Below are 10,247 nucleotides of genomic sequence, written 5' to 3' on the forward strand. Positions count from 1 at the left end.
GACTCGGTGGCAGGCGGTGGGGTGGAGGGGCGCGTGGGAAAGCGGAATTGCCCTGGGCGGTGAGGAGGGGGCAGCCGGGTGGGTCTCCAGCCTTGCAGATCAGATTCAACCCCTCCTCTCCCTGGGGGGCGGGACCGCGGGTCGGGAGGTGTCTTGAGTGTTGGTGGAGGGGGCTGATTGCTGGCTTAGTTAACGCTCCATGCCCGCAGCATCTCTATGTTCTGTCCGGGAGTACCCCTCGCCCCTCAGTCCCCCTTCTCCGGAGGCCAGCCTCCCCTGTCCCCTCTCTCCGACCTCCGGAGGCCAGATAAGTAATAGTGGCTGGAAAGGGCAGGCAGAGCCGAACACCCTGGGGACCCGATCGGAGAAACTGCTAGAGGAAATTGGAAACCCATGAAGATCAGGAAGGAAAGAAACACCAAGAGGCAGAAGCACGCAGGGGCAGCAGGCAGAGAAAAAGACTTCCAGGTGCACCTGCGGACACCCGACTACATGAACACAGACCTGTGTGCACACAGCTGGATGCTAACCCGGGTGGGCGGAGGAAGGGTGGGAGGAAGAGCACAGTGGGGACCCAGAATGGGAGTGGCTGCAGCACTGCCCCTGACTCTGAACAAGCTTGTGGTTCAGGCTCTTATCTCCTGGGGGCTCCACCCCATAAAGTCAGATAAAGACACCTGCAGGTCTACCTGTAAGGATCCAGGAAAGTGATGGATGTGAATGTCTTTTAACACTGTAAAGTGCTGCTGAGAATGGGATACCCGCTCCCTTGTCCACCCTCCAGGTCCTGCCCAGCTCCCATGCTCCCCTCTTCCCATCAAAGCTGACCTCTCACCTACCTCATCCCAGTTTTATACTTTCCAAGGTGATCACTCCATGACCTAGTAATCCCATTGGCTGTGCTAATGAGACAAGATGGAGGCTCATGTTCCTGGACTCCCCCACACAAAGCCACCCCAAGCGGTAAAGTCACAGTCATCTTTTGACTGCAAGGTCAAATAGGCCAATAAGTAAGTCACTCAAACTTTTTTTTAAAAATAGGTCTTTCCCCCATTTCTAATTTTTTAAACTGCTAACACTGCATCTCACAAAGGTGCAGTTACAGTGGAAAATGTTGAAATATGGGAAAGGACCTCCAGAAGTTAAAGATGTTGAAGGAAAATGTCACTAATGGCCAAAAGGAGATGCAATCATACTGGAATTCCTCCCCTTTCACCAGGAGCCTCCTCTCTGCCACCAGAAATGCTTGGATGGGTCCAACATTCAGCCACATCCAGTTCCCTTGATGAATCAGAATTGAAAGTTTCCCAAAGTTCCAGTTCTCTCAAGTGCAAGCTGTAGGTGGTGTTGCATTCTCCCATCAAAGGCTCAAATATGGTTGTTTTATTGGAATTTTATCAGATATTAATGCTCAAGATTTAAATCCAGTCAGTTATTCGGGGTTGCAAAAGGGTGATATTCTTACTCTGTCATTCTGGTCCACCCCACCTCACTCACTGGAATATGCCTATAAAAGTAAACCTGTTCTCTTTTACTATGATTAATTACCCTTAGAATTAGTATGTGAAGGGAAGATTGGATAAAGGCTTATATTTTCCCTTTATTTGTTAACTTTTCAAATAATGTGGTGGTTCCTCAGCATCCTTCAGTGGGGATCGATTACTACTTTCAGAACGATTATGAACTCAGGGATTCTACACAGGCTACTGTGATGCAATCCAACGCTGTTAGTGTACTTCTTAATGCTGAAGCTATCCAACTTTTTGGATAAATTGATGGTTTAAAGTGACACAGAGTATTGTGCTAGATTTTCGGGAAGCCCTGTGTAAGTGCAGAGGAGAGGATGCCTTGGGCCAGCCTGCCAGGTTGGCTGGTCAAGGGAGATGTCCTAAAAGCGAGACCCAAACTAGGTCTTAAAAATTCTCCTCCAGGGACTTCCCTGGCAGTCCAATGGTTAAAACTTCGCAATTCCAATGCAGGGGGCGAGGGTTCGATCCCTGGTCCTGGAACTAAAATCCCACATGCCTGGCTGTGTGGCCAAAGAAAAGGAAATTCCCCTCCAAATAACAAAGAAGGGCAGGGTCCCTCCTGCTGGATGGAAAGCCTGAGCAAAGCCCAGAGCTGAGAAACAGCCTGTTTTGCAAGAACAAGCAATTCTCCTTTACACCCATCCTGTAGGCAGGTGCTGGCCAGCCAGGGGAGGGCTTTAAGCAGGAAAATGACAGATTTGCCTTGTGAGTAGAGGTCGCCCTCTGGTGGCCACATGGACAATAGCAGGGAAGGAAGAAGCCCTGCCAGGAGGCAATTAGCTGTGCTCCTAAGGCATATAGTCATGTATTTGTCAGTTAGACTCTTCCAGGGAGGAGGAGAAAGCACACAGTGTTGGGGGTTATTATGCAGATAGCCGGAAGGAGAAATGGGACGGGGAAGCTCCTTGATGGCTCTGTACCGCGGAGTCCAGAGCTCTTGAGAATAGCATAGACCCCTTAAGGCAGTTCAGTGACCCATCTCTCCGTGCATGTGGCACCTGCACTTCCTCAAAGAAAAGATCCCATAGCAAATGGCTGTCACTGCCCAACCTGGAACTTTCTTTTTCTGAGTTGCACAGAGACCACCTCTCTTTGGATGCAGCCCCGAGATACAAGCAGAGAGTATTTTTGTGTGTCTGGGCTGGGTGCTGTTTGGGGGGTCCCTCGAATGCTGTGCTGAGGAGGTCACACCTTCTACCAGAGAGGATCCATTTCCAGTCAACAGGAGGAGTGACATGATGAAACTGTTTTAGGGAGAGCGTCTTGCCAGCGTGAGAAGGTGTGAGATGGGAGATGAGAGGCCAGACCTCTGCTCTCTGAGGAGTGGTCCCAGAGGAAGTCCACGGGAGGGATCGGGGCCTGGAGTAAGAGAAGCATCTGAGAAACACTTAGAAGGAAGACAGGAGACCAGGAAGTGTGACTGGGGTTCTGGAAGATGGGGAGAGAGGAAGGAGGTGAAGGCAATTCTGGCATCCCTAGCGTGTAACTGGGGAAGGATAACGTCTGGTGGCAGCAGGAAGTACAGGATATGGAGTTCATTGGCTCTGCAGGTGCTATGTTTTCGCTGCAGATAGGTTGGGTTTTCAGGGCCAGAGGGACGAGCAGTTGGTGAGGATCCACAGGAGCTGGAGCTCAGGAGGAATGACCAGCAGAAGGACCAGAAAAGAGCCCACGTTAGGGTCTGCATGGGTGGCAGGTGAGTGGGGATGGCGCCAGGGGCCGGGCTGAAGTCTGACCCTGCGGGATACTCAGTGTCTGGGGCTGGAGCTTCTGAAACAGCTGTAATGATGCTCTAACTGGCCCTAACCTCCTCCAGTCTGCTGGGTCAGTTCCTCTACTGGTTCTAAAGGCTCCTCCCCAGCACAGCCCTTCCAAGTGCTGACCCCTGTCTTCTTTCTCTGAAAAGCCTTCCAGATGTTTCCTGCTGGCTCCATCCTGGGTGAGTGGGCACCCACCCAGCAGGAAATCCAAGGGTACAGAAGGGAGGGAAGCCGGTGGGTGACAGTTCTCCTCAATCCACACACAAGGATACTAGTGCAGCCGTCCCACAAGCTTGAGTGCATCTCATTCTCTTGCCAGGACAACCCTGTGTATGTTCAGTTGATGAACAATGAAGGCGTGTCCTTGTGACTTGTGCACTTGTCTGTGTGGTAATTCAATAAAAAGTTCAAAAAACCCACAACTCTGAAGTAGGTAGCCCCATGTTACCAGGGAAACTGGTAAGGTTTGGAAAGGTTAAGTGACTTGGCCAACGTCAGGGTCAATAGCTGATGGAGCTGGGACCCAAAGCCAGGTCTGTGGGACCTGCAGATGGGTATTCTTTCCCTGATGACCACTCAGTGGCCCCTTCTCCCTGCCGCTTCCCCATCGGCACTGTGATGTCTCATGGACCACTTTGGGTCCACAAAGCCAGGTTCATGGTCAAGCCTCCCCTTAAAAATAAATGCCTTCCAATCTGTCCTATATCTGCTCTCAAAAAATGGCCATTGTCACAGCACTAGGGCAGCCGTGTGGCACATTTCTCTGTGATGACCTAGGTCCTGGAAGCCAACACCAGAAGGAACGGGCCACCTGCTAGAGGTCTGGGCTCAAGCTCCTCCTGTTTAGTCTTGATTCCTACGAGGGCATCCAGTGCTGATCAGGGTCTGGGCCTAACCCCCAAGCTGTGAAGCTGACAGTTGGGTTTAGGGATTTAGTTCCAAGTTGGAACCCATAGGACAGCAGCTGCTGGGATGCAATTGATGTGCAAAAGGCCATTCTGAGGGGTCTACCTGGTATCTCAGTCCAGTGGGCTGTGCCCCTTGCCTGGACGTGGTCCGTGGTCTTCCCGGACTAGCAGGAGGCTGTGCCTTGGCCCTGGCAGTGGGATTCTCCACCCTTCTCCAGGCCAGACGCCAGCCCCTTAGACCAACTCTCACCCAAGACGGATGCCTAATGAGGGAGGCTAGAAAGCCAGATGTCAGGAGGCAAATGGGGACCAGGGGACATTTAGTTTACCCTCAGAAAGTCTGAGGTCAGAGATGTGCAGAGCTTGCATGGGGAGGCTCAGCAAAGGGTGAGAAGCATGGCCTATGGCTTCCTCCCAGTTGTGGATGGCTTCCTAGAGAGACTGCACTGCACACTCAGAAGGTGGATGATGGGGGGGGGGGGGCTGCCTGTGCCGGGTCACACTGGACAGGAAGGTTGCCAAGCTGGCATGTCATCAGGGAAGTGGCACTCATCTTACTCAAGTGGACCCTGGAGGGATATTCATGGGAGTGGCACACCTGTCATGTTTCCACTCCCTCTGCCCTGCACAGACTCTCCACAACCCTCAGCAGTAACAACACGTCCTACTTGCCCCACACACACATGAAGGCCAAGTGTCTCTCCCAGAGACAGAAGTCTGACCTTGACCTTTCTGGACCTTTCTGGTTCGTGTTGTGACTTCTCCCCGACTCAGATGCTTCCCATGGAGGGTCACGTCACCTTGTGATTCTTTATCTCTCCATTGGGATCCGATCTGGCCCCTTTCCTAAGAAATTTGCCAGACTGCCATCACAGGTACTGGGAACACTTTGCCCTCCACCCAAATTTCATTAGTCTTGGATTTCAGACAGGGGCCTGATAGGGGATGAAACCCCCTCCTCCCTCCCCAGCACCAGTTCCATACACAGGGCCCATTACTTATCTAACACCAGGCCCAACCCAAGTGCTCCACAGAGAGGTGCCCACTGCTCACATGGAGGAAGGGCAGGGGGCTTCCTGGAGGAAGAAACTCCACCAACTAATCCTCACATCCCAGCTCTTGGTGGCTGGTTTACACTGAAGTTAGTACCTTTGCTTCTCATGGGAAGAACCCAGGGAAAAACACATATGAGGCTCACACTGAAGTCTGGGCTACAGCATGAACACACAGTCAACAGGTCCCGCATTCCAAAAAGGCCCGGCCCACAGCACATGCAGCATTTTCCAAGCAAATAGTTGAGAAGCAACTTTTGAGCCCCTTACCCATGACAAGATCAGAGTTTGGAGACAAAAGAGGGAGGGGTTTGTGGAGGACTTTTAGAGCACTTCCCACAATGGGCAATTCACAAGGTCAGTGGCAAAAGGCTTCAAGACTCAAAAAGCTTCATATGTCCCCAGTGTTTTGGGGCTGTGCTTACCAGGGAAATCTAGGGGCCAGCCTGTGGCTGACTGGACATTCCCATCCAGGAAAGAAGGATGGACAAGTGGGTGTTCTCCAAGGGTATCTGGGCCTAGGATGCCCAAGACTGGAGCCATTTTTTCCCATCACTCTCCACATCCCTCAGCTTGAGAGCGTAATGGAGCTCCTACAGGGAAACCAATGGTGAATGCGTGGACAGACAACCAAGGACAGATGATGAGGCACAGAGAGCACCGAAGCTCCCAGGGGGACTTGAAGGGAAGACTGCAAAGAATCCATGCAGGTACCCACAAGAAAAAGAAATCAACTTCAACGATCTGGAGGCCCAGAGAACACATGCTATCTCATGAGAGTGCACTCAAGAACTTTGGGGCCCCCTTTTCCCCCCTCTGCCCCACATTCCAACACCAAGGGGACCAGTAACAGCAGCTGCTAAGGGAGCGGGGAAAACACATCCATTTCACCCCTTTTGACTCTATCTTCCCCCAACTGCCACTTCTGGCCAAGCAGGCAGCCTGCGAACAGCTAGCGAGCCCTTGCTGGAGAGGGAAAAATTCCTACCCTTGGATGAAGACGGAAGTGTTAATTACTACACTGACTACACATTTCTAGGTACCAACTTTAAGTGAACGTAGAGCTTACCACCTGATGATGACCCAGGTTCATCATGGGACTGCCAAGATTTTTACCCAGGGACAAGGGAAAATTCTTCCAGTGAATACATTTTCTAAGACAGACAAAGAGAAATACAGTTACATTCAGTTACCTTTCAAACAAGTTATTCTGTATCCAAGTCCTGGGTATACACACAAAGCCAGTCTGCAAACAGGACAGACACAAGTCAAAGGATGCTCGGACCACCTAAAGCCCCTCAGACTGTCTCATCCGCCCCTCTCATTTCGCCGGTGCTGAGCAGTGATGGTGCCGGGGGTGATGTGATGATGACAGTACACTCATTGGCTCTTATTTTGCCAATCTCTGCTCCACACCCTTCAGTCTTAATCACTAAGTCCTCACAGCAGGTCTGTGTCATTAAGCGAATGATTCATGTGGACCTAATCCTGGGCCTGCAGGAGAGCTGAAGGCTGGTAACAGAAATCCGTGCTTCATCTGATCTCCCAGCCCCAAGGGAACATAAAGGAGGGGGAGGAGATGCAGAAGCAAGCTATGTACTTTACTCTGTCTTTTTTATATCCAGGGATCATTCCAACCCTCCCTACTGTCAGGTACCCTTGACCACAGTCAGCTTTTAGTCACGGTATTTCACCATCCACACTATCGTCTCAGGCTACCCAAATCTTGTCCACTCTTCAAAGCGTACGCATCCAGGGAGCTATCTGCCCCAACTCCTTCCTGATGCCCTACAGCTCTTAGCTAAGCAGATGCTTTTATTCACAGAGGGAGAAGGGACCCAGCCAAGCGAAGAGGCTTCTGCAAGCTCATGCAGCTGAGTTAAGCCCCTGGTGGAGGAGAATTCAGGGTCCTGATACCCGGTTGAAGGCAGCCACTCTGTGGTCCATTAGCATGGGGGTGGATTACACCTGGGCATGCTCACTCCCAGAGCGAGAGCAGGAGCTCTGTGGGCCTCTGATTCTATGAAGTAGTGGTGTCAGAGAACTAGCTTTTATTGGCGCACAGGATTGGGTCTCAGGGCACTGGAATCAGCAGCTGGATGGGCTGGAGGTTGTATGGATGAAGGCCAAGGCTAGATGAAGATGAGGCAAGTAGAAGCTGGGACACCACAGCTTTCCTTGTGCTCCTCAAAGAGTTCCTCCAGAGCCTTCATGTAGAGCATGTGATAGTGGTCAACCTGCTCCTCGGTGGGCCACAGGCACCGGGGGACCGGGATGGGGCGGCCCACTGTGGGGAGAGGGGAGACACAGTGAGGCGGGGGCCTCTGCTGTCCACACAGCTGACGGTACCTTCTTCCCTGGAGGCGGGCACTCACCCACAGTGGTGATGGGCCTGGCAAAGGGCACCAGGCCCCAGGAGTTGGCTGAGAAGAGCCCACGGCCCCAGAAGATGCAAGGAGCAAAGCCCAGGAGCTTCTTGAAGGTGACTTGGCACAGATGCTGCCACGAGTCTGGGCCAAAAGCCTTAACTCTGAAGACATCATTCTCCCCGAAGGAGTACACGGGCACCAGAGAGGCGCTGGGAAGGGGCGGCAAGAGAGAGGAGGGGTACTCAGATCAGTGGCTCTAGGAGTGCCCCAATTCCTCCCCCACAGGATTCCACTTCCCCAGGCCATTTGAAGCAAGTGACAATGACAACAGAGAAGCATCTGGAAGAAGGGACTTACATTCCTTGAGAAACCACTGTGTACTGGCCTTCCTATACATATTTCCTCACACTGTGTACAATTACAGCATGGCGGCAAGGTAGGTATGAACCCTATTTCATAAGTAAAGAAGTGTGCAAGGTCTTGCCTTTGAGAGGGTGTCATAAAATAATTTGAACTGGGGGCGTCTGAGCCCCAAGGTCCTGTGATTTTCACTGTGAACCTGTCTCTCTCTGAGTGGGAGGAAACCTGGGGAACTGGCACCAGTGCACTCCAGGGCTGCCACAAGAGCCCCGTAGCTGTGGTCACAGTGTAAGCTCTGGGGACACACAGTCCCACCTACAGGGGCGCAGGTGTGTAGGGACAGAGTGTAGGTCCCCAGATGCACTGTGACATTCTGACCACTCGAGGCAGCCTCACTGGCCGCAGACTCACCCGTGCCTCAGTGCCAGGCGGACGAATCCTTTCCGATTCCGGAGAGTGAGGCAGTGCTCCCCTGGGATGGCGTACAGGGACTCGTGGGCCCCCCCAACTGCGATGACCACAGCCTGCCCAAGCTGGGGCCGCGACAGAATAAAATCCAGGCTCTGGCGTCTCACAGAACATAGTCCTGGGGGTGTGAGGAGGTGTGGAAACAGTCACGACTCCATCCTAGTCCCTCACCCCACCCTTTAGCATAGGAAGGGTGCCCCTCCTTTCCTTCCAAATTCCACAACCCCTGTGCCCGTGTCAGTGTGCCCTACAGCGCCTCTCCCAGCAAGGATGCAGGACACTTGCCCCAAAGCCATTCACTGACGCCTGCTGTGATCCCACCAATGTTCAAGCCAGACGCCTCCGCTGGGTGGTGGGTGGGGGCCACTGGGGCAGGAGGGCAGGGCCGTCTCCTCCCACTCAGCTCAAGACTCACCATAGGACATAATGTAGTCTCGAAATACTGGGAGGTAGAAGAGGCCATTCAGCCCGGCTGTTGAGGGCCGAAGCCCGGGGAACTGCTGGGAGAAGCCTGTGCTCTCAGTAGTGAAGTTACACAAGGTTCCCATGGCCAGGATCCCATGTGGGTGAGACACCAGCACGTAGTTCCGGTCAGGAGGCAGCTCGATTGTTTTCACCAGCTTTGGGCGGGGAGGGCAGGATGAGGGGGAGAAAGTATAGACAGCAGGATACCAGCTGAACCAACAGACTTCAGAGTTCAAGGTCCTATATTGGGGCGAGGGCACAAGGGGTCCCCTCTGGAACCCCACCCCACCCCCTGCCCCATTGCCTGAACTTAGGCAGCCTGGGCTGAGACTCCAGAAGAGGGAGGGGTGAGTAGGTGAGAGAGGGAGGGAGAGGGAGGAAGCAGAGCATCTCCTTGGAGGGTGACCTGTTACCTTAATGGGAAAATAATCCCTTGCGTGTTTCCACAGAGTCCAGTTCCTCATCCACTCACAACGCCTTCCACCTTGAGCAGAGGGATAAGGCTGGAAGAGCTCCTGGAGGCACCATTTATCACCTCTCCCTACCTGGGCCCTGGCTTAGCGCTCACCTTGGTGGGGTGTATCCCAGTCCAGGAAGAACCATACAAAGTAGAGAACAGAGAAACACCAGAGAGACGTGAAGAGGAGGAAGAGGAGAAGAAGGGAAAAGAAAGGGCCTGGGGGAAAGATGGGAAAGAAAAATGAATTCACTTTTGAAACCGCAATGGCTCCTGCCCTCCACCCTCACCAATGAGATCACTGGCCATCTCCCAGCTGGACCTCTGACCCCTATCCCCCTTGGCCCTCAGGCTTCCAGGCGGGTGGGGCTCCAGCCTTTCTCCCTCCACCCTCCCCCTCCCCTCCATCCCTAGTGGACCCCGGGCACCATCCCCCTCACCCATGAAGAGGAAAGTGAGCACGTATTGGTAGATGCTCACTATTTCTAGCCGCTGTTTCTGCAGGGTTTTCATGCTGCTGGAGGGCGGTGGGGCTGTGAGACTCCCAGTCGCTCCCTTGCCAGCAGGACCGTAGGACCCCGGAGACAAACGATGAGTCCTTGGGGCCTCCCGGGCTTGCTTGCAGGGGGCTGTGTGGATGCGGAGTCCCTGGGATCCGGAGCCCCAGAATTCTCCGCTTGTCACACTGACCTTTGAACTTCTCCAGTCGGTCGGTCAAGGCTGGCCGCTGGGCGGGGCTGGGAGGCGGGGTAGGGCGCGTGCGCTGGAGTCCAGCCGCCCCTGGATTAGGAATCCTCGCGGGCGGGGTCGCAGAAGAAGCCGCAGACCCACCGACTGCGTCCCAGCCGGCCCTGTTGGATCCCGAGGGCGGCAGCAGGG

The 10,247-nt window shown here is 53.5% G+C and overlaps 1 protein-coding gene across 1 annotated transcript; it reads right to left on the reverse strand.

Moving 5' to 3' along the window:
• Positions 1-7,397: 7,397 nt before the first annotated feature.
• MOGAT3 (monoacylglycerol O-acyltransferase 3) lies at positions 7,398-10,012 on the reverse strand. The gene is made up of 6 exons (XM_057750897.1): positions 9,809-10,012; positions 9,480-9,587; positions 9,325-9,395; positions 8,862-9,066; positions 8,390-8,564; positions 7,398-7,827 (listed from the first exon to the last, which is right to left on the reverse strand). Exons 1-6 carry the CDS (start codon positions 9,879-9,881, stop codon positions 7,482-7,484), a joined length of 978 nt encoding a protein of 325 aa, XP_057606880.1. The 5' UTR covers positions 9,882-10,012; the 3' UTR covers positions 7,398-7,481.
• Between the last annotated feature and the right edge of the window lie 235 nt (positions 10,013-10,247).

This window comes from Hippopotamus amphibius, chromosome 9, assembly GCF_030028045.1.
Source record: "Hippopotamus amphibius kiboko isolate mHipAmp2 chromosome 9, mHipAmp2.hap2, whole genome shotgun sequence".
Lineage (NCBI taxonomy): Eukaryota > Metazoa > Chordata > Mammalia > Artiodactyla > Hippopotamidae > Hippopotamus > Hippopotamus amphibius.

Bases quoted from the DNA above. Each gene is read 5' to 3' on its own strand.
- MOGAT3 (XM_057750897.1), bottom strand. From the start codon at position 9,881: ATGAAAACCCTGCAGAAACAGCGGCTAGAAATAGTGAGCATCTACCAA. The intron at 9,588-9,808 runs GTGAGGGGGATG...TCTTTCCCCCAG, and splicing joins GCTCACTTTCCTCTTCATGG to GCCCTTTCTTTTCCCTTCTT. The intron at 7,828-8,389 runs GTGAGTCTGCGG...GCCCCTTCCCAG, and splicing joins CGCCTGGCACTGAGGCACGG to CGCCTCTCTGGTGCCCGTGT.